Source organism: Macaca thibetana, chromosome 8 (genome assembly GCF_024542745.1).
Source record: "Macaca thibetana thibetana isolate TM-01 chromosome 8, ASM2454274v1, whole genome shotgun sequence".
Taxonomy (NCBI): Eukaryota; Metazoa; Chordata; class Mammalia; order Primates; family Cercopithecidae; genus Macaca; species Macaca thibetana.
The window spans coordinates 1688070-1712021 of NC_065585.1; the positions used below are offsets into that span (position 1 = coordinate 1688070).

Here is a 23952-nt window from a genome sequence, read left to right on the forward strand (position 1 = left end):
CCCTGCCCCGCGGGTCCTGGTGGCTGCCCTTCCTGCCTGCTGGTGCCATCGTGTCCATTTCTCCCTCGAGCGGGGCTGTAGGAGGGTCCCCAGCCACCATCTGTGGGCCCTGGAGGGTGGCCGCCTGCTGGCCCTCACTGCTGGCCCTCCCCACAGATGCCAGTGTGCTCCTACTTCCTGAAGGGCATCTGCAGCAACAGCAACTGTCCCTACAGCCACGTGTACGTGTCCCGCAAGGCTGAGGTCTGCAGCGACTTCCTCAAAGGCTACTGCCCCCTGGGTGCAAAGGTGAGAGGTCCGTGGGAGCCCAAGTGGGCGGGGTTCCTGTGGTTTGGTCGTCCTCTGTTCACTCCTGGGTGCCTACCGTGGCTGGATGACCCTTCTGCAGCCCTGAGGTGGTCAGTGTCATCACGTCCACCTCACAGGTGACTGAGAGAGGTCCAGCAACTGTCCCGGGGTTGCACAGCACCAGCACAGGGCGGGGTTTGAACCATGGGAAGGTGAGGCACAGAGGACCTAGACTTCCAGGTGCAGCACGGGTATCCTGGAAGCTGGCCCCCCATGGTAGGGGTGTGGCGGCTGGGCCGGAGCGGCTCCTGGAATGTTGCTGGGGATGGCAGTGTGGTGAAGGGGATATTGGAGGCCAGGGGGCTGGCAGGGCTATAGGTGGATGTGGGGCCAGCAGCCTCCACAGGAAGGCAGCGGGTGGATGGGCACTCCCACCCAGCCTGGGGCAGAGGGGTGGGCCGGGCAGAGCCGAGGGGGCCGCCTGAGCCGTGGCTGGCGAGGCTAGGGTGAGCTGGCACTGGAGCTCATTGTGGGGCACCACTGCTGGGTGGGGAACTGGGGACCTGGGCTGCAAGGGTCACCTGCAGCTGATGGCTCCGGCTCCCCTCTCCCCGGGGGCGTGACTGACTCCTGTGTTGGGGAGGTGCTCACAGGCTCACCTGTCTGGGAAATTCCCGGCAGTGGAGCCAGCTCCTCCCCTCTGCCTCAGCCTGCCCTCTTGGCTTCACCAGGACTCCCCACCCCAAGCCATGTAGCCTCAGCATCCCCAGTGGGCCTGGTCCCAGGTACAGCTCCCCTCTCCCCCAGCCTCTCATGCCTGTTTCTCTCCCGGCCTGGGGGCTCCTGCACCTGGCCTAGGGCTGGTGGCTGAGGGTGGGGAGGGGCCGGAACTAAGGGACCTGGAGATGCTCCTTGTCCCTGGCATCTTGAGAGGGAGCCCCGGGGCCTGCAGCCATGGCTCACCGCCACTGGGTCCTCACACTTCTGAGTGTTGGCACTGCCGCAGGGTCTGCAACCCCCGTGAAGCCGAGAACACCAGGCACCCCAAGAACCCTTTCCCTGCCCACCCGCAAGGACGCCAGACCCTAGGCTCTCCTGCCCTCCCTTGCTGGGTTCCCCTGTGGGGTGCTGTGGAAGCTGGCCACACACTCCTTCCTGTGCACAGCGCTCTGTGGTGGGCCGGGCCCTTCCCAGCATCCTCTCCCTCATCCTCAGTCCTCACATCCACTTCCCGGGAGGAGCCAGCCCTCAGCTCCTCCTGCTGCCAGGCCAAGGGTGGGCCAGGCCGGGCTCCCCAACCTGAAACCTGGCAGGGAATCCCCTCCAGGGAGGTAGGGCCTGGCCAGGGCAGCCCCAGACCCTGTGGGGGCAGTGGCAGGATCCCCATGGAGGCCATGGCTGATGATTGTAAAATGTTTCAATTTAAATGAAAATATCAAAGTGATATTTAGGTCCTGCTTCTATTAGTGGAAGTGCTTACTGCTGCCTTTCCGTTTGTCCGCGCCGCGGCGCCCGCATGATGGATAGCAGCTTGTAATTATATATGGGAAAGCGCTGAGCCGGCCAGATCCAGTGGGGACAGGCGGCAGCCCGGGCCTGCGAGGGTTAATTTTATTCTCTAAATAATGTGAAAAGTGCTGAATCGTCACCTTGCGCCTGAAGTAGAAGTCCTCAAGCGGACCCCAGAGAGTTTATAATATTCCACTGAATCAAGTGGAATTGTTAACCTCGCTTCATAAAGCGACGGCTTGTTAAAGAGCCACATTCCCTTTCCTTGTGAATAATTTAGGCTGGGAGTAAATCTCCGCTCTTTCCCCTTTTGGGGGGCCACGGCTGTGGCTCAGGGGTCAGCCTCCGCCAGATGCTGCCTGTCCTGGATATCAGGACGGGGATGACTTCAGACCGCCTGTTTGTGCACACCTGCGGGGTCTGCCGCGTCCTGCCACATCCTCCCTGGTAGACGTCCCTGTCTGGGTGCAGCGCTGTTTTCCTCCTTGCCTTGGGAGCTTGCTCCATCCTTGTCAAAGGGATCTCCCTGGCTGATAACGTTTTGCTGAGGAGAGACTTTGAGACTAGAAAACCTCACCTTCTCCCCTTAGTCTTAATAGCCAAACGTGTCTATCTGCTGTCAAATTCTGATCCGCTGCCTGCGTCCTTGGACGGAAGAGTTTTCCCTCCTCCGTGCTCACTGCTCGCCTGCGTGTCCACGGGTGTGTCCGGCTGGCCCATTGCCATCCCCTTTCAATACTCACGCTGCCCTGCCGGGGCTCCTGCCCTTATGATGTGCCTGACAACTTCTGCAGCGTTCCTTGCTTTCTGGCACCAGATGCTCCCAGCACCCGGCGGCTCTGGGACAGCCGCTCCTGGCTCCTTGTGGGTGTGCTTAAGACTCAGGGTCTGGGCCAGGCGTGATGGCTCACGCCTGTAATCCCAGCACTTTGGGAGGCTGAGGCAGGTGGATCACCTGAGGTCAGGAGTTTGAAACCAGCTTGGCCAACATGGTGAAATCCCATCTCTACTAAAAAAACAACAAATTAGCTGGTTGTGGTGGCAAATGCCTGTAATCCCAGCTACTCGGGAGGCTGAGGCAGGAGAATTGCTGGAACCCGGGAGGTGGAGGTTGCAGTGAGCCGAGATTGCACTGTTGCACTCTAGCCTGGGCGACAAGAGTGAAACTCCGTCTCAAAAAAAAAAAAAAAAAAGATTCAGGGTCTGGGCACTGCTCCTGGTGGCTCTAGATGGGACAGCTGCTCCGGCAGGGCACCCTGGTTCCTTCTGGGTGTTTAGGACTCAGGATCTGGGTGCTGCGTGTGCTTGTTGCAGCTGGGGTGTTGGCTGCTGCCAGCGCCCCCAGTGCACAGGGCTGGGAAGCATCATGTGCACATGTGCAGGGGTGACAGTGACTCCATCCCCACTTCTGCGTTGAGAGCTCCTGCACACCTTGGCCCTCCTGCATCTGCAGCGCCTGCTCTGTGAGCCTCCATGCTGCCGTTTTCTCCATGCCCTGTGTGTGGCTGGTGCCTGTCTGCAGGGAGCTGCTGAGAGGGGAGGACCCTGACTGAGTCTTGGGTTTCAGCTCCCCAGTGCGAGCTGAGAGTTGAGACACCTGGGATTCCCCTCACGCACACCCTGCCTTCATCCTCCAGGCTTGAGGGGCTCCTGTGTCCTCTGGACAGCGCCTGTCTTGATTTTGGTCACATACAGCGCTTCTCTGTTGTCACCCTTGCTTTTGCCAGTGCTGCTTTGTTAGGCCGAATCCTCCGTCCTTTATGAGGCGGGGTCCTGACATCCTTTGCCCTGTGATTTGTGCTCGGGAGTCTTGTTTAGGACCAGTCGGCACCCGCGGTCACAGAGGGCCTCCTGCATCGCCTGCCGCTGGCTCAAGAGGCACCTGTGCGTGTAGCTTGTCCCTGCGCAGTTACTTCCTCCTCTGGCCTCAATCTCCTTTTATATACAATCAGGATAACAGCACTGCCTATCTCAGAGAGGCATGGCGACTCTTCAGGGGGTCACAGTGGGCCTGGCAGCATCCTGGGCGGCCCCTGGCATGGGGAGGCCTCCCTACAAGTCGGCTGCTGTCGCTGTTCTTTATTTTCGTGTTGTGTGAGGTGGGGCCCCACTTAGTTTTTCTTCATGTCATGGATGCTTTCCCCTCAACAGTGGTCTAACCCTTTGATTTGTGGTGTCAGCTTAAAAAAACAAACAGCTTTGTTGAAGTACAGTTTCCCTCCCACACAATTCCTCTGCTCTAGGTCTGTGGTTCTGTGGGTTTGAGTAAACTCAGAGTCGTACAGCCGCACCATAACGCAGCTTTCCATAGTTTTCATTGCCCCCCAGAATTCCCTCAGCTCTTTTCGTCATCAGTCCCAGCCCCGCCTTCCTCCCACCCCTGGCCCCTAACACTCATCCACTTCTGCCTCTGTAAGTTTCTTTTGTGGGCCTTTCGTGTAACTGGAATCGTACAGTACACGGTCGTTCGGCATCTTGGATTTTGCATCATGTTTGGAGGTCTGTCCTGCAGCACCTCAGCGCTGCACCCCTTTTTATTACAGAGGCAAGCCACTGCAGAGACTCGCCAAACTTTGTCCGTTCATGAGCCGGGGACATTCGAGTGGTTTCCAGTTGGGGACTATCGTGAATAATGCTGCCTCGAACGTCTGCGCACGAGCCTTCGTGTGGCCAATGCTTTTGCTTCTCTTGGGTAGACACCTGGGAGTGAAATTGCAGGGTCATAGGGTCACTCTGGGTTAACAGCCTCCTGTTTTCTAAAACGGCGTCACTGTTTGACACTCCTGCCAGCAGCGAGCAAGGCTTTCGTGTGTTTACTTCCTCGCTAGCTCTTGGTGTCTGCCTGTCTGGCACAGCCGTTCTGGTGGGCGTGGCCACATCCCTGGGGTTTCTGGCACAGCCGTTCTGGTGGGTGTGGCCATACCCTGGGGTTTGGGTTTGTATTTCCCCCATGGCCTGGACACACAGAGCACCTGGGTGCTTATGGACCATTCCTGTCTTTTGTGAAAAACAGCTTTATTGAGATATAATTCACATACCACGTAATTCACCCATTTTAGTGTACAATTCAGTGGCTTTTGGTATACTTTTTAATTGTGGTAAAATATATTTAACATAAATTTTGACCATTTTTAAGTGTCAAAATGGCACTTAGTTAAATAGCGTTAACTACGTTCACAACACTGTAGAAACATTCCAAAATGTTTTCCTCACCCCGACAGAAACACTGAGTATTCAGCAACGGCTCTCCACTCCCCGCTTCCCAAACCCTAGTTAGACACCTAGCTAGTTATCTCAGTGAAGTCGCCTCCTCTAGCTGTGTCCTCTGAGTGGATCGTACGTCTGTCCTTTGGCGTCTGGCGTCTTTCACTCGGCGTAATGTTTCCAGGGTTCACAGGTGTGGCGCCACCTCGTTCCTTTCTTACAGCAGAGTAACCTTCCGTTGTGTGTGCGCTGCGCTTTGTTAGTTCCGTCATGTGTTGGTGGGTATGCAGCTGCTGTGACTAGTGCTGGAGTGATTCCTGACTGGCAGGGATCTGTTTGAGTCCCTGCTTTCACTTCCTTTGGGTGTGTATGGAGGAGTGGAATTGCTGGAGTCTGAGTAATTCTGTGTTTAGCTTTTTGAGGAGTCGCCAAACTGTTTTCTGTTGTGGCTGCACCATTTTACATTGCCAGCAACAGTGCACAGGCTCCGGTTTCTGCATGTCCTCCCCACCACTTGTTGTGGTTGAATTTGTTTATTCTTTCTTTCTTTTTTTTTTTTTGTGGATTCTTTAGGGTTTTCTTACAGTCATCAGCAAACAGATAATTTTACTTCCTCCTTTTCAATTTGAATGCCTTTTCTTTTTTTCTTTTTTTTTTTTTTTGAGACACAGTCTCACTCTGTCGCCTGGGCTGGAGTGCAATGGCACTATCTTGGCTCACTGCAACCTCTGCCTCCTAGGTTCAAGTGATTCTCCTGCCTCAGCCTCCCAAGTAGCTGGGACTACAGGTGCATGTGCCACTAAACCCAGCTACTTTTTGTATTTTTAGTAGAGACAGAGTTTCACCATGGGGCCAAACTCCATGGTCTCAAACTCCTGACCTCAGATGATCCACCTGCCTTGGCCTCCCAAAGTGCTGGGATTATAGGTGTGAGCCACCACGCCCGGCCTCTGGCTAGAACTTTTAATACTGTGTTGAACTAAAATGGCAACTGTGGGCATCCTTGTCTTTTTCCTCATCTTAGAAGAAAAGCTTTCATTTTTCACCATTGAATATGACATTAGCTTTGGGCTTTTATGTGTAGTGTTTACCACACTGAGGAAGTTGCCTTCTGTCCTATTTATTGTGTTGTTTTTTTTTAATCATGAAATGGTGTTGAATTTTGTCAGGTCTTTTTCTACATTAATTGAAATGATCTTGTGGTCTTTTTCCTTTGTTCTGTTAAGGTGGCCAGCGCGTGACTCTGACCATATTGAATCACAGTCAGTCACAGTCTCATTAATTGATTTTTGTGTATGAAACCATCCTTGCATCTGGGAATAAGTTCCACTTGGTTATGATGTGTAATCCTTTTATTGGTTTGTTTTTGAAATAGAGTTTTGCTCGTGTTGCCCAGGCTGGAGTGCACTGGTGCGATCTTGGCTCGCTGCAGCCTCCGCCTCCTGGGTTGGAGCAATTCTTCTGCCTCAGCCTCATGAGTAGCTGGGATTTCAGGCGCACGCTGCCAGGCCCAGCTAATTTTTGTATTTTTAGTAGAGGTGAGGGTTTCGCCATGTTGGCGAGGCTGGTCTCAAACTCCTGACCTCAGGTGATCAGCCCGCCTCAGCCTCCCAAAGTGCTGGGATTACAGGCGTGAGCCGCCGCGCCCAGCCTGGATGTGTAATCCTTTTAATGTGCTGCTGAATGTTTTGCTGAGGATTTTTGCATCAATATTCATAAAATATATTGGTTGATAGGTTCTTTTTCTTTTAGTGTCTTTGTCTGGTTTTGTTATCAGGGTAATACTGGCCTCACAAAATGAATTAGGAAATGTTTCCTTCTCTTAAACATTTTGTAAGAGTTTGAGAAGACTTGGTGTTGATTCTTCTTTTAATTGTTTTAGTAGAATTCACCAGTGAAGCCGTCTGGTCCTGTGCTTTTCTGTCTTTTTTCTTTTCTTTCTTTTCTTTCTTTTCTTCCTTTCTTCCTTTCTTTCTTCCTTTTCTTCCTTTCTTTTTTTTCTTTCTTTCTTTTCCTTGAAGAACAAGGTCTCGCTATATTGCCCAGGCAGGTCTCGAACTCCTGGGCTCAAGTGATCCTCCCACCTCTGCCTCCTTAAATGCTGGGGTTACAGGCGTAAGCCACTATGCCCAGCTGTGTCCTGGGCTTTTCTTTGTTGGGAGATTTTTGATTACTGACTCAATCTCCTTGCTGCTCCTAGTTAGATTTTATACTCTTCAGTCAGTTTTGGTGGATTGTGTATTTCTAGGAACTGGTTCATTTCATCTAAGTTGTCAATTTTATGTGTGTATAATTGTTTGAAGTGTTTAATAATTGTCCTTTTGATGTCTAAAGAATCTATAGTGATACTGGAAATTTCATTTCTGTTACTGGAAGTTCGTGACTTCTTTTTTTCATTGTCTGTTTTACTAGAGGTTTGTCAATTTATTGATCTTTTCAAAGTACCAGTTCTTTATTTTACTGATTTTTCTCTATTGGTTTTCTGTTTTCGATTTCACTGGGCTTTCTGCTCTTATTATTTCTTTTTTTTTTTTTTTTTTTTTTTGAGACGGAGTCTCGCTCTGTCACCCAGGCTGGAGTGCAGTGGCCGGATCTCAGCTCACTGCAAGCTCCGCCTCCCGGGTTCACGCCATTCTCCTGCCTCAGCCTCCCGAGTAGCTGGGACTACAGGCACCTGCCACCTCGCCCGGCTAAGTTTTTTTTTTTTTGTATTTTTAGTAGAGACGGGGTTTCACTGTGTTACCCAGGATGGTCTCGATCTCCTGACCTCGTGATCCGCCCGTCTCGGCCTCCCAAAGTGCTGGGATTACAGGCTTGAGCCACCGCGCCCGGCCTGCTCTTATTATTTCTTTCTTTGCTTACTTGTGGTTTATTTTGCTGTTTTTTTCCCTCTACATTCTTGAAATTGGAGCTTAGATTATTGATTTGAATAATTTGAATATTTTCCTTTTTTTCTGAGATAGGGTCTCACTCTCACGCAGGCTGGAGTGCAGTGTTGCAGTCATGGCTCACTACAGCCCCAACCCCCTGGGCTCAAGCAATCCTCCTGCCTCAGCCTCCTGAGTAGCTGGGACTACAGGTGTATATCACCATACCCGATAAATTTTTTAAATTTTCTGTAAGACATGGTCTTGCTGTGTCACCCAGGCTGGTCTCAAACTCTTGGCCTCAAGCAATCTTCCCACCTCAGCCTCTCAAGTAGCGGGGACTACAGGTGCATGCCACCACGCCTGGCTAATTTTTGTACTTTTTATAGGGATGAGGTCTCGCTATGTTGCCCAGGTTGGTCTCAATCCCCTGAGCTTAAGCAGTCCATCCACCTCAGCCTCCCGCAGTGCTGGGATTATAGGTTGAGCCGCCAAGCACAGCTCCTGTGAGTTTTTTGTTTGTTTTATGTCCCTTAAGATTTTCTCTTTGCCCTGTGGATTATTTGGTAAAAGGCAAAAGAGTCATATGATCTGAAGAGAAACCAGAGTATTGCCTGTAGATTATTTAGAAGTGTGTTATTAAGCTTCCAAGTGTTTTGAGATTTTCCTGTTACCTTTCTTTCATTGATTTCTAGTTTGATCTATGTTTATTAAAATCATACAGATTTTAATTCTAAGTTTCTCACGGTTTGTTTTATGGCCGAGGATATGGTCTGTCTTGGTGTATCTTCTATATGTACTTGAAAAAAAGTGCGTATTCCACTGTTGTTGGTGCTCTATAAATGTCTAATAGGTCTTGCTAGTTAAAGGTGTTTCTGAGTTCTTCCTTGACGATTTTCGGTCTGGTGTTCAGTTGTTGAGAGAGGTGTTGAAGTCTCTAACTATAATTGTGGATTTGTCTAGTTCTCCTTTCATAGCTATCAGTTATTGCTTCATGTATTTTGCAGCTTTTCTGTTTGGTGCATATACATTAGAATTGCTGTGCATTCTTTTTGTTGTTGTTGTTTGTTTAGAGAGACCAGGTCTCGCTTTGTTGCCCAGGCTGGAGCTCAGCGGCGCAATCACAGTTCACTGCAACCTCAAACTCCTGAGCTCTGGCGATCCTCCCACCTCAGCCTACTGAGTAGCTAGGACTACAGGCATGCACCACCATGCCTGGCTACTTTTTAAATTTTTTTGTAGAAATGGGGTCTTGCTATGTTGCTCAGGCTAGTCTTGAACTCCTGGCCTCAAGTGGTCCTCGTTGGCCTCCCAGAGTGCTGGGATTACAGGTGTGGCCCTACTATGCATTCTTGATAGATTTACTCTTTTATTTTTGTATAATGTTTCTGTCTCTGGTGATTTTCTTTGCTTTGAAGTCATCTTTTCCTGATATTAATATCGACACGCCTGTTTTCTTTGAATCAAGTTTTCGTAAGTCTTTTTTTCTCTTTTTACTTTAAATTTATCTATGTGTCATATTGAAGTGACTTTCTTGTAAACAGCAGATAGTTCAATCATGTTTTAAAATTCACTCTGCCAATCTCTGTCTTTTAGTTGATATATTTAGGACATTTACATTTAATGTGGTTATTGCTGTATTAGGGTCTAAGTGTATCATTTGATTTATTTTGTTTTCTATTAGTTCTTTTTTTCCCTCTGGGTTTTTTTCTCTTGCCTTCCTATGGGTTACTTGAACACTTTTTAGAATTTTTATTTGATTTACTTATAGTGTTTTTCAGTATAGATCTTTATTCAGTAGTCTTCCCTTCTCTGTGGGGGATGCATTCCAAGATCCCTCATGGACACCTGAACCCATGGGTGTCATGGAACCCGATTCCATCATTTGGAACATGTTTCTATTATCTTCCAACCACAAATCAAATGCCTTTTTAAATCCTTTTTTTTTTTTTTGAGACAGAGTCTCGCTCTGTCGCCCAGACCGGAGTGCGGTAGTGCGATCTTGGCTCACTGCAACCTCCGCCTCCTGGGTTCAAGCAATTCTTCTGCCTCAGCTTCCTGAGGCCATGAGCCACCACGCCCAGCCGCCTTTTTAAATAACTAAACGTTTGTCACACACTGTAGCCCTAACTTTTGCAGTTTGCAGTGTGACAGCAAAATTAGCATTAATTTCTTTTTCTTTCTTCATAATTTCTTTTGTTTTTTTTTGAGACGGAGTCTCGCTCTGTTGCCTAGGCTGGAGTGCAGTGGCCAGATCTCAGCTCACTGCAAGCTCCACTTCCCAGGTTTACGCCATTCTCCTGCCTCAGCCTCCCGAGTAGCTGGGACTACAGGTGCCCGCCACCTCGCCCGGCTAGTTTTTTGTATTTTTTAGTAAAGACGGGGTTTCACCAGGTTAGCCAGGATGGTCTCGATCTCCTGACCTTGTGATCCGCCCGTCTCGGCCTCCCAAAGTGCTGGGATTACAGGCCTGAGCCACCGTGCCCAGCCTCTTTCTTCATAATTTCATGGGTGGAAGATTCATTCTTACTGTAGATTTCAGCAACCTCAGAATATTATATTATTATTATTTATTATTATTATTTTTTTGAGGCAGAGTCTCACTCTGTTACCTAGGCTGGAGTGCAGTGCAGTGGCACCACCTCTGTCCACTGCAACCTCCACCTTCCATGTTCAAGCGATTCTCCTGCTTCAGCCTCCCAAGTGGCTGGAATTACAGGCACTTGCCACCATGCCTGGCTAATTTTTGTATTTTTATTTTTATTATATTTTTTAGATGAAATCTAGCTCTGTCACCCAGAGCGGAGTGCAGTGGCACGATCCTGGCTCACTGCACCCTCCATCTCCCGGGTTCAAGTGATTCTCCTTTTTCAGCTACCTGAGTGGCTGGGATTACAGATGCTCACCACCATGCCCAGCTAATTTTTGTATTTTTAGTAGAGATGGGGTTTTACTGTGTTGGCCAGGCTGGTCTCGAACTCCTGATCTCCTGATCTACCTGCCTTGGCCTCCCAAAGTGCAGGGATTATAGGCGTGAGCCACCATGCCCAGCCTATTTTTTTTTTCTTAAGTCGAGAACTTTTACCTTTTTACCTAAAGGAAGCATTTTACAGCTTCTCTTATCCAAATTGTTAGCATCACTACTGTTGCACTTTGGGGCCATTTTTTTGTGAAAATAAGGGTTACCTGGACACAAGTGCTGCAGTACCACAAGAGTCAGTGTGATGAGGGAGACAGCCACTAAGTGACTAATGTTAGGTCGTGTATACAGTGTGGAAAAAGGAATGTTTTGTGTCCTGGGCAGGACAGAGCATGACAGCACAAGATTTCATCACACTACTCAGAATAGCATGCACTTAAATATTTATGAATTGCTGGCCAGGCGTGGTGGCTCACGCCTGTAATCCCAGCATTTTGGGAGGCCAAGGTGGGTGGATCATGAGGTCAAGAGATCGAGACCATCCTGGCTAACACAGTGAAACCCTGTCTCTACTAAAAATACAAAAAACATTAGCTGGGCGTGGTGGCAGGCACCTGTAGTCCCAGCTACTTGGAAGGCTGAGGCAGAAGAATGGCGTGAACCCGGGAGGCGGAGCTTGCAGTGAGCCGAGATCGCGCCACTGCACTCCAACCTGGGTGACGGTGCGAGACTCCATCTAAAAAAAAAAATAAAAAATTATGAATTGTTGACTGGGCACGGTGGCTCACACCTGTAATCCCAGCACTTTGGAAGGCTGAGGAGGGCAAATCACCTATGATCAGAAGTTCAAGACCAGCCTGGTCAACATGGTGAAACCCTGTCTCTACTAAAGTTACAAAAAGAAAAAAATTAGCTGGGTGTGGTGGTGTGCACCTGTAATCCCAGCTACTTGGGAGGCTGAGGAAGGAGAATTGCTTGAACCTGGGAGGTGGAGGTTGCAGCGAGCTGAGATCACACCACTATACTCCAGCCTGGGCAACAAGAGTGAAACTCCATCTGAAAAAAAACAAAACTTACGAATTGTTTACTTCTGGAGTTTTCCATTTAATATTTTTGGACCAACAGTTGACTTCAGGTAACTGAAACTGCAGAGTGAAACAGTGGAAAAGGGAGGCCCACCATATAGCTTTTGTAGTGCTTACCCTGGATATTATATTGTATTTGCATGACTGATCCACGTCCACTGGTGGTGTCGTTTTGCCAGTTTGAGTGAAGTGTGGAAACCTTACTTTCCCTCATCTCCCTTAACCTCCCCTTTTGTAACCGTCTGGAATACTTCCTCTACAGAAGTTAGAACCACAACAGACATGGTTATGATTTTTACTTCAATCATCAAACATAATTTAGAAAACTGGGGAAGAGATGGAAAGTCTGGTATGTTTATCTGTGTTTTTGCTTATCTTGTTCTTTATTCCTTCCTTTTGTTCCAAGCCTTTTTCTTGTGTTTCCTTTTTGTTTGGAGAACTTTAACCACTTTTTAGGGTTAAGACTGGTGGTGACATTGTTTTTCTTCATCAGAGAATGTCTTGAGCTCCCCTTTATTCCGGAAGAATAATTCACTGGATATGGGATTCTGTGTTGACAGTTCTTTCTGTTGAGCTTGAAAAATGTTATGCCTCTTCCTTATGTCCTCCATGGTGTCTGGTTAGAAATCCACTGTCGTTTGAATTTTTCCCCTGTAGGTAAAATGTAGTTTCTGTGGGGTGCCGTGACTCGTGCCTGTAATCCCAACATTTTGGGAGAACCAGGTGGGCAAATTGCTTGAGCCCAAGAGTTTGAGATTAGCCTGGTCAACATGGCAAAACCCCATCTCTTAAAAAAAAAAAAAAAAAGTTTAGCCACACATGGTGGCCTGTGCCTGTGGTTCCAGCTACTCAGGTGGCTGAGTTGGGAGGATTGCTTGAGCCCTGGAGGTTGGGGCTGCAGTGATCTATGATTGTACCACTAGGCAATAGAGTGAGACCCTGTCTCAAAAAAGCAAATGTAATGTGGTTTCTCTCTGGCTGCTTTGAAGGTTGTTTCTTTGTCTTTAACTTCTACTGTCTGACTATAGTGTATTCTGGGGTAGATGTCTTTGGTCTGTCCTGTTTGAGGTTTGCTCAGCTTCCTGAATCTGTAGGCTTATCTGTTTTACCGAATTGGTAAAGTTTGTATTATTTCTTTGGGTTATTTTTCCTCTGTGTCTGCATCTCCAGTTCCATGAATGTTAGGTCTTCCGTTGTGGTGCCAAGGTCCCCAAGGCTCTGTTCATTTTTTAAACCTTATTTTTTTTCTTTTGTTCAGATGGGTTAATTTCTGTTATTCTGTCTTCCAGTTCTCTGTCTCTTCCATTCAGCTGTTGAGCCATACACTGAGTTTTTTATTTCAGTTATTGTATTTTTTAGTTCTAAAATTTTCATTTGGTTCTACTACATCTTCTCTTTCTCTATTGTTACTTTCTATGTCTTCTTTTGTTTCCAGCATGTTTGTAGTGCGTGTAGAAGTGTCTTTGTGATGCATTCTGTCTTTATGAAGTAATTCTGACGCCCTGTCCGTCAGCACTGGCACCGCCCCTCTTCACCAAGCCCGTCAGCACTGGCACCGCCCCTCTTCACCGAGCTTGGAGCCTCCCTTGTTCTTAGTGGGAGCTGCCACTTTTTGTGGGAGCCTAGTCGTGCTGGCTGTTTGGTGGAGGTGCTGCCTCTTCTTGCCAGCTAGGAGTGGGAACCAGCTCCCTGCACTTGGCCTCATTGACGCTGTGGAGGGTGGTGTGGAAAACAGACCTTCCATGAACCTTCCGTCCCTGCTTTGGGGGAAGGAGTTCCGCAGTGCCTCTCCCGTGTGGCCTCCACTGACTCTGTGGGAGGGATGGAGAAGGGGTGAATGTCCTGGCTTTTCACCACCCTGGCAAGCAGGGGAGGGGTCTCCTGGCCAGGGTTGAGTCCGGGCTCCCTCCTCAGCCTTTGCTGGTCTGGCTGGGGGTGCAGTGGTTTCTGAGTGTTGGCTGAAATAGCATGGCTGTTGCCTGAGAGTTTCTGTCTTGCTGGGCTGCCCTTTGTCTGTACCTATGGGCGTTTCTGGGCTGTGGCTTCCTTGACTCTAAGTCTTGGATGGGGACAGGAAGCAGCCCAATGGAGCCTGCCACCAGTCATACCCCGATCCCTAGCCATTATCCCTCTCCACAGCCAGAGGTGACTTGGGTTTGTTACGGTGGCACTTCATGGGAAGTACAGGGATGGTAGGATGGTACTTTGGGTCTGTCTTCCCAGCAATGCAAGCTCCTTTTTTCTTTCTTTTTTTTTTCTTTTTTAGACAGTCTCACTCTGTCACCCAGGCTGGAGTGCAGTGGTGCGATGTCAGCTCATTGCAACCTCTGCCTCCTGGGTTCAAGCAATTCTTCCACCTCAGCCTCCCGAGTAGCTGGGATTACAGGCGTGCACCACCATGCACAGCTAATTTTTGTATTTTTAGTAGAGACGGGGTGTCACCATGTTGGCCAGGCTGGTCTTGAACTCCTGGCCTCCCAAAGTGCTGGGATTACAGGGGTGAACCACTGTGCCCGGCCTACTTCTTTTTAATGCCCTTTTTGGCTTAATTTCCCCCAGAAATGGATCCGTTTTACTGAGTTTTTCAACGTATGGGTGCATGTCAGTGTGTCTACAGCATCCTTTGTTGCATCTGGAGTTTTTTCGTCTGTATTTAATCTGTGTTTTCTCACTTGTTTCTGGGAACAGTCTTGCTAGGGGCATGTCTATCTTATTGCCCTGTTCAGATGACCAGCTTCTGGTTTTGCTAGTGTTCTTTATTGCTTGTTCCTTTTCTTTTTCTTTGACTTCTGTCATTGTTCTTTATCATTTCCCTCCTGCTTTAGGTTTTCCCCGGGCTCCTTCGTCCTTCCTGCCTTCTGCTCTGGGAGCACCTGTTCCCGTGTCCGTAGGTTTTGGGTTCTGGCTGATGTGCTTTGAGCTCTTGGCCTCCCTCTCAGGAGCCCCTCCCTGCTGTCCGTGTGGGCACCCGCAGTCCCCCACACCAGCCCCACAGGCCTTCTCTGGTGATTTGTTCACTGGTCAGGGTCTGGTAGAAAGCATCCAGTCACTTACTGTGTTTAATAAACTTGTTATTATTTTAGATTTACCAAAAGGTTGCAAACGTATCACAGAGAGTTCCCATATACCCTCAGCCAGCCTCCCCTGCCAGGAGCGTCCTGCAGATCCACAGCTAGCAGTGTGATGTGGTTTGACCGATGTCCCTGCCCAAATCTCATGTCGAATTATCATCCCTGATGTTGGAGTTGGGGCCTGGTGGGAGGTGATTGGATCATGGGGATGGTTTCTGACAGTTTAGCACCATCCCCCAGTGCTATTCTTGTGATGGAGTGTTCACAAGATCTGGCTGTTTGAAAGTGTGGAGCACCTCCTCCCTCTCTCGACCTCCTGCTCCAGCCCCCTCTCTCGACCTGCTCGGCCACATGAAGTGCCTCGTCTCCCCTTCGCCTTCTGCCACGATTGGAAGCTCCCTGAGGCCTCCCCAGAAGCAGATGTTGCTTCCTGTGCAGCCTGTGAATTGTGAACCAGTTAAACCTCTTATCTTTATAAATTACCCAGTCTCGACTGGGTGCAGTGGCTCACACCTGTAATCCTAGCACTTTGGAAGGCCGAGCTGGGCGGATCACTTGAGGCCAGGAGTTCAAGAGCAGCCTGGTCAACATGGCCAAACCCCATCTCTACTGAAAATAGAAGAATTAGCTGGTCACAGTGGTACATGCCTGTAATCCCAGCTACTTGGGAGGCTGAGGCATGAGAATCAGTCAAACCTGGAGGTGGAGGTTGCAGGGAGCCGAGATTGGGCAATTGCACTCCAGCCTGGGCAGCAGAGTAAGACACTGTCTCAATGACGAAATAAATTACCCAGTCTGAGGTATTTATTTACAGCAATGCGAGAGTGGACTAATATAGAAAGTTGGTACTGAGGAGTGAGGCATTGCTATATAGATACCTGAAAATGTGGAAACAGCTTTGGAACTGGGTAACCCACAGAGGTTGGAAGAGTGTGGAGGGCTCAGAAGAAGACAGGAAGATGAGGAGAGTTTTGAACTTTCTAGAGACTTGTTAGATTGTTGTGACCAAAATGCTCAGAGTGATATGGACAGTGAAGTCCAGGCTGAGGCGGTCTCAGATGGAGATGAGGAACTTGTTGGGAACTGGAGCAAAGGTTACTTTTGTTATGCGCTAGCAAAAAGGTTGGCTGCACTGTGTTCCTGCCATGGGGATCTGTGGAACTTTGAACTGGAGAATGATTATTTAGGCTATCTGGTGGAAATTTCGTGGGTTTTGTTTTGTTTTGTTTTTCTAAGACAGAGTCTTGCTCTGTCACCCGGGCTGGAGTGCAGTGGTGCGATCTCGGCTCACTGCAACCTCTGCCTCCCAGGTTCAACCAATTCTCCTGCTTCAGCCTCCCAAGTAGCTGGGTTACAGGCATGTACCACCACACCTAGCTAATTTTTGTATTTTAGTAGAGATGGGGTTTCACCATGTTGACCAGGCTGGTCTTGAACCCCTGACCTTAGGTGATCTACCTGTTTTGGCCTCCCAAAGTGCTGGGATTACAGGCATGAGCCACCTGGGATTACATGCACAGCCAATCTGGTGGAAGTTTCTAAGCAGCAAAGTGGTCAAGGTGTAGCGTGGCTGCTTCTGACATTCTGCACTCATATGCGTGAGCAAAGAAATGACCTCAGACTGGAACTTATATTTAAGAGGGAAATAGAGTTTGGAAATTTTGCAGCCCGGCCATGTAGTAGAAAAGAAAAGCCCATTTTCTGGGGAGGAATTCAGGCAGGCTGTAGAAATTTGTGTGACTAAAAGGAAGGCGAGTGCTAATAGCCAAGGCAATGGGGAGAAAGCCTCAAAGGCATTTCAGAGACCTTCATGTCAGACCCTCCCATCACTGGCGTGAGGCCTAGGAGGACTAAATGGTTTCCTGGACCTGGCCCCACTGCCCTGCACAGCCCCAGGATCTGGCTCCCTGCGACCAGCCATTCCAGTCCCAGTTGTGGCTCAAAGGGGCCAAGGTACAGCTCTGGCCACTGCTTCAGGGAGTACAAGTGAGCCTCAGTAGCTTCCACGTGGCGGTGAGCCTGCAGGTACTCAGAGTGCAAGAGCTGAGGTTTGGAAGCCTCTGCATAGATTTCAGAGGATACGTGGAAAAGCCTGTATATCCAGGCAGAAGCCTGCTGCAGGGGTTGAGCCCTCACAGAGAACCTCTGCTAGGGCAATTTGGAGGGGAAATGTGGGGTTGGAGCCCCCACACAGAGTCTCCACTGGAGCACTGTTTAGTGGAGCTGTGAGAAGAGGGCCACTGTCCTCCAGACCCTGGAATTGTAGATCCACTGACAGCTTGCACCATGCACCTGGAAAAGCTGCAGGCACTCAATGCTGGCCCTTGAAAGCAGTTGTGGAGGCTCAACCCTGCAGAGCCATGGTGGCAGAGCTGGCTGAGGCTTTGGGCGCCCACCCCTTGCATCACTGTGCCCTGGATGTGGAATGTGGAGTCAAAGGAGGTGATTTTGGAGCTTTAAGATTTAATGACTGCCCTGCCGGGTTTTGGTCTTGTGTAAGGCCTGTAGCCCCTTTCTTTTGGCTGATTTCTCGCTTTTGAAATGGGAGTATTTACCCAATACCTATGCCTCCATTGTATCTTGGAAGTCACTAACTTGTTTTGATTTTATGGGCTCATAGGTAGAAAGGACTTGCCTTGTCTCTCTTTTTTTTTAGACAGAGTTTCGGTCTTGTTGCCCAGGCTGGAGTGCATTGGCGCTATCTTGGCTCATGGCAACCTCTGCCTCCCAGGTTCAAGCAATTATCCTGCCTCAGCCTCCCTAGTAGCTGGGATTACAGGCATGCAACACCATGCCTGGCTAATTTTTTTTTTTTTTTAAGATGGAGTTTCGCTCTTGTTGCCCAGGCTGGAGCGCAATGGCACTATCTCAGCTCACTGCAACCCCCGCCTCCCGGGTTTGAGCAATTCTCCCGCTTCAGCCTCCCGAGTAGCTAGGATTACAAGCATGTACCACCACACCCGGGTAATTTTGTAGTTTTAGTAGAGACAGGGTTTCTCCATGTTGTCCAGACTGGTCTCAGACTCCTGACCTCAGGCAGTCCACCCACCTCGGCCTCCCAAAGTGCTGGGAGGCTTGAGCCACTGCGCCCAGCCATCTCTGCCGGTTTCTAATGGCTTAGCACCATCCTGCAGGTACTGTTCTTGTGATAGGGTTCTCATAACATCTGGTCAGTTAAAAGTCTGTAGCATCTCCCCGCGCTCTCTCGTCCTCCTGCTTGGCCATGTTAAGTGCCTCACTCCCACTTCGCCTTCTGCTATGACTGGAAGCTTCCTGGGGCCTCCCCAGAAGCAGATGCTGCCGTGCTTCCTGTACAGCCTGTGAACTGTGAGCCAGTGCAACCTTTTTTCTTTATACATTGCCCAGTCTCGGGTATGTCTTTATAGCAGTGTGAGAATGGACTCACTTACCATCTCGCTGTCAGAACTAAGACATCCACTTTGTTGCGGTGTAACTTGTCAGCTCAACTCCAGACCTTATTTGGATTTCCTCAGTTTTCCCTGATGCTGTTTTCTGTTCCAAGACACTACATTCCATGGTCACTGATTTTGGAGTGCAGGGGAGAGTGAGAAAGACGGAGAGGGTGGATAAAAGTGTCTGGAATGCATCCTCCACGGTGGCTGGTGGTGGTAGAGGGGGCCGCTTTGATTTTGGATAATGGGAAGGAAACAGGCAACTCTTCTGGGGACAAAGCGTGTGTCGCAGCCATCAGAGGTGCTGCTGGCCTTGGGGTTAGGGCCTTGCCCCCAGGATGTTGTGGTAGGGCTGGGGCCCCTCAGGCCCCAAGCTGAACCAGCACGAGTGGTGAGGGAGCTGCTGTGGCCAAGCCAGCTGGGAAAATCAGCGTGCTCTTGGTCAAGGAAGAGAGCGCCATGGAGCCTGGCCCAGTCCCTGCGCCCCTCATGTCAGCTCCACAAGCACAGGCTGGGCGAGTCTCCCTGTGGACCATGCTCCCGGGGCCAGGCTGGCTTGGGGAGGAGGTGACCTGGTGCCTGGGAGATTCACCCAAGGCTGTCCACTCTCTTGGTGCTGGTAGAAAAGGCAGATGACCAATTAGTTACCTGAAGACAGTTCTCCCGTTCCAGACCCCAGTCCAGGCCCCAGAGGGCACCTCGTGGGAAACAGTGCCTCAGTGCATGGCCAGGCAGTGTGGATACTGGCTTAGCTGGAAACATGAGCCTACCCAGGCCGCCTGGCCTGTCACACTCGGCAGCTTGGACGGGCCTCCAAGCTTTCTGTGAAGTCTGGGTTCAACCTTTTTTTACTTTCCAACCATTTGAAGTATTAAAAGCTGTCTGATATTTTAAATTGATATTTCTCTGATGGAAACTGAAGTGGAAGACCTTTTCCCGTGTTTCTGAGGCCTGTGTGCCTTCTCTTCTGGAAATACCTGGAGTCTTTTTGGTGAGGGTGATCACGGGTGTTTTTCTGTTGGGTCGTTTGATTCTTACTGACTCAGAGGGAATTTATAAACGTAAACATAAAAATATATATAATGTCCTGGACTTTAATCTGTTAGTCACATGTCTTCTCCGTTTTTGGTTTATCTTTGCATTTCTTTGTGACATGTTGAAAATCAGAAGTTCTTGATTTGAACGGACATAGTTTTATCGTTTTCTTTACATTTTGCGCCCTTAGTGTCTTGAATAAGAAATTCTTCTTGGCCGGGCGCGGTGGCTCAAGCCTCTAATCCCAGCACTTTGGGAGGCCGAGATGGGCGGATCACAAGGTCAGAAGATCGAGACCATCCTGGCTAACACAGTGAAACCCCATCTCTACTAAAAAATACAAAAAACTAGCCGGGCGAGGTGGCGGGCGCCTGTAGTCCCAGCTCCTCCGGAGGCTGAGGCAGGAGAATGGCGTAAATCCGGGAGGCGGAGCTTGCAGTGAGCTGAGATCCAGCCACTGCACTCCAGCCTGGGCGACAGAGCGAGACTCCGCCTCAAAAAAAAAAAAAAAATATTCTTCTCTACACCAGATTGTGCTCAGTTGCCTCTAAATATTTTGTTGTCTTTACTTTTGATGTTGAGACTTTCATCCAGCTGGAGGTGATTTTCTTGTGTGGTGTGTGCGGTGAGGTCCACTTCATTTTGCCACGGCGCCTGGCATCGAAAAGCCCGTTGTTTCCAGCGGGTGTGCGGTGCAGCCCTCCCCGCTGCGGTCAGGTCTGCGTGGATGCAGGCTCTGCTTCTGGCTGTCTGTTCATTGGTCAGTTTGTCCCTGAGCCAAACCATACTCTGAATTATTTGAGCTTCATAATAATAAAGCAAGTTCTTTCACCTTGTTCTTTTTTAGAACCAGTTTCAGCTATTCTTGACCATTATTCTCCCAGAAATACCTTTTAGATTATTCTTGTCAGGTTAAAAAAAAAGTTGGAATTTTGATTGAGATTGTCTTGAATCTGTAGCTCAGTTTGAGGGAAATGGGCATCTGTTCCCAGAGCAGTGAGCCTCCAACCTGTGGGATGGCGTCTGTATTTCTTCAGTTAGACCCTCCCTTTTAATGTCTTTTTTTTTTTTAAAGACTGGGTGTCACTGTGTCACCCAGGCTGGGTGCACTGTTGTGATGATAGGTCACGTTAGCCTCCAACTCCTGGGCTCAAGTAATCCTCCTGCCTCAGCCTCTCAAGTAGCAGGGATTATAGGCACATGCCATGACACCTGGCTAATTTTTTTTTAAATCTTTTGTAGAAACAAGGTCTTGTTCTGTTGCCCAGGCTGATTTCGAACTCCTGGCCTCAAGCAATCCCCCCACCCTCCCACCCTGGCCTCCTACCTTTAATGTGTTTTAATAAAGTTATCATCTTTTTTTTTTTTAAGACAGAGTTTCACTCTTGTTGCCCAGGCTGGACTACAATGGTGCAGTCTCAGCTCGCTGCAGCCTCCACCTCCCAGGTTCAAGCAATTCTTCTGCCTCAGTCTCCTGAGTAGCTGGGATTACAGGCATGCGCCACTATGCCCGGCTAATTTTGTATTTTTAGTAGAGACAGGGTTTCTCCATGTTGGTCAGGCTGGTCTCGAACTCCCAACTTCAGGTGATCTGCCTGCCTCGGCCTCCCAAAGTGTTGGAATTATAGGCGTGAGCCACTGCGCCCAGCCCTTGATTAGGTTTTGTTAGATTTATTCCTAGTACTTTTATTACTATAAATAGTGTTTTTATTTTTATTTTATTTTATTATTTTTTTTTTTGAGACAGAGTCTTGCTCTGTCGCCCAGGCTGGGGTGCAGTGGCCGGATCTCAGCTCACTGCAAGCTCCGCCTCCCGGGTTTAGACCATTCTCCTGCCTCAGCCTCCCGAGTAGCTGGGACTACAGGCGGCCGCCACCTCGCCCGGCTAGTTTTTAGTATTTTTTAGTAGAGACGGGGTTTCACCGTGTTAGCCAGGATGGTCTCGATCTCCTGACCTCGTGATCCGCCCGTCTCGGCCTCCCAAAGTGCTGGGATTACAGGCTTGAGTCACCGCGCCCAGCCACTATAAATAGTGTTTTTAAAATGTTTATTTTAAAATGTTCATTGGTGTGTAGAAATATAATTTTATGTGGATTTTCTCTCCAGCAACTTTGCCGAACTATATTAGTAATTAGTTTATAGATTCTCTTGCATTTTTCTGTATAAACAATTATGTCATTTGCAAATAATGACTTTCTTTTCTTCTTCTTTTGAGTCCAAACAAGTTTTCTTTATTTTTCTTGCCTTCCTGCACTGGATAGGACCCTAGTACAATATTGACTGGTGGGCTTCCAACCTTTCCGCTTGACATGTGATGCTTTCTGGGAGTTACCTTTTAAAAAACCCTGTATATCAGGCTAAGGAAGTTACCTTCAATCACTAATTTGCTAAATGTTTCTTTTTTAAAAACTGTGAATTGATGTTGAATTTTATTAAATACTTCTTTCATATCTATGAGGTGATCATATGATTCTTCTCTTTTAACCTGTTAATGTGCTAATTTTTGTTCACTGATTTTCTAATATTAAACCAACCTTGCATTCCTGAGATGAATCCAACTTGGTCCTTGATATATTCGTGTTTTTACACATTGCAAGACTCTTGTTTATAATTTGTGTAGGACTTTTGCATTCTTTTCATGAGTGATATTGGCCTAAATGTTTTTTTCTCATAGAGTCCTGGTCAGATTTGGTTTCAAGATTATTCTGGCCCCATAAGCTGAGCAGTGTTCTGTGTTTTTCTATATGGTGGACTTGTTCATGGAAGACTGGAATTGTACATCTGGAGTATTTGGTAGAACTACAAGTAAAGGCCAGGCGCGGTGGCTCACACCTGTAATCCCAGCACTTTGGGAGGCCGAGGCGGGCGGATCATGAGGTCAGGAGATCAAGACCGTCCTGGCCATCATGGTAGAACCCCATCTCTACTAAAAATACAAAAAAGTAGCCAGGCGTGGTGGTGGGCGCCTGTAGTCCCAGCTACTGGGGAGGCTGAGGCAGGAGAATGGCAGGAACCCGGGAGGCAGAGCTTGCAGTGCAGTGAGCCGAGATCGCACTACTGCACTCCAGCCTGGGTGGCAGAGCGAGACTCCGTCTCAAAAAAAAAGAACTACAAGTAAAACCCTTTGGGTTGGAGCTTTACTTTTTAACTACTGATTCTGATTTCTGCATGGTTATAGAAATACTTGGATTTATTTTTCTTGCAGTTTTTCTAGAATTTGTCAATTCACTGGTGTTTTGAAACGTACTGGCATGGGTTGTCATCGCAGCATGCGGCGTTTTTCATCATCTGCAGCATCTTTAGTTACACGCTTGGTGTTCCCAACATTGTGTACATCTTCCTTCTCTTTGTTTCCTGATCAATCCTATTGGATAAACTGATTACTGTTTTCAAAGAACCAACTTTTTAACTCTCTTGGTTTTAATTCCTATTTTGTTTTTCTTTCCCTCTGCTTTCAGTTTATTTGCTGTTTTGCCCCTAACTTTTAAGCTAGATCTTCTGTTGTGATATAAGCATTTAAGGCTATGTATTTTCCTTTAAGCCCTGCTTTTGCTGTTCCACAGATGCTGATACATTTCCAGATCTTTGGAGAGTTTTCTGGGGGTTTTGTTTGATTGGTTTGGGTTTTTCATTAGTGAATATTAAAGACTAAGTGAACGTGAGATGAAAGTCTCAGGCCTTTGACATTTAAGATTCATTTCATGTCCAGTGTGTTTCCTTGTATATTTCCTTCCATCATTTTACTTTCCTCATCGCTCCTAGGTAATTTCAAAAAGTTCTTTTTTTTTTTTTTGAGACAGGGTCTGGAGTGCAGTGGTGCAATCTTGGCTCACTGCAACCTCCACCACCCAGGTTCAAGCGATTCTCCTGACTCAGCCTCCCAAGTATCTTGGACTACAGGTGCGTGCCACCACACCCAGCTAATTTTTATATTTTTAGTAGAGACAGGGTTTCTCCATGTTGGCCAGGCTGCTCTCGATTTCCTGACCTCAAGTGATCCACCTGCCTTGGCTCCCGAAGTGCTGGAATTACAGGCATGAGCCACTGTGCCGGGCCTCAGAAAGTTCTTTTTGATCCTAGGTATTTGGTTGTGTTCTGCAGGAGGGTTCTGACCGGCGCTGTCCAGCACAAACATGTATGAGTCATACGTGAATTTCACCTTTTCTAATAGCCACCTTTAAAAGGTTAAAAAAGAATATACCAAAGCAGATGAAATCATGTTTTATTTAACCCATCCTATCAAAAATTTCAACATGTCATCAAGGAAAAAGAAACGTGTATTTTACATTATTTTGTTCCTACTAAGTCTGAGCCCTGGCACATGGTTTACACCAACACCCACACCTCAGCTCACACTGGCTGTGGCAGGTGCCCTCTGGCCATCTCAGCCGGGCACTCCATGTCCAGTGTTGCCCACCAGCCGTTGCTGGGGCTGTGGGTACATCTGATAAAATGCACCTGCAGCCTTGGCGACGCCTGCCGTCCTGCCCCTTTGTGAACCATGGACCCGCATGCCCCCATGCCTGTCCCAGTGCCGCATGGGATGTCTGTGCTGGTGGC

At 48.5% G+C, this 23952-nt stretch overlaps 1 protein-coding gene across 2 annotated transcripts in view; it reads left to right on the forward strand.

Moving 5' to 3' along the window:
• Window positions 1-23952, forward strand: part of ZC3H3 (zinc finger CCCH-type containing 3) — a 106382-nt gene that overhangs the window by 74453 nt on the left and 7977 nt on the right. Inside the window, exons 9-10 of one of the 2 annotated variants that reach the window (XM_050801005.1) lie at window positions 157-288; window positions 23193-23292. In XM_050801005.1, coding sequence (XP_050656962.1) covers window positions 157-288; window positions 23193-23292 — 232 coding nt within the window. The remainder of the gene's footprint in view (window positions 1-156; window positions 289-23192; window positions 23293-23952) is intronic. The other variant, XM_050801007.1, reaches the window with a different exon arrangement.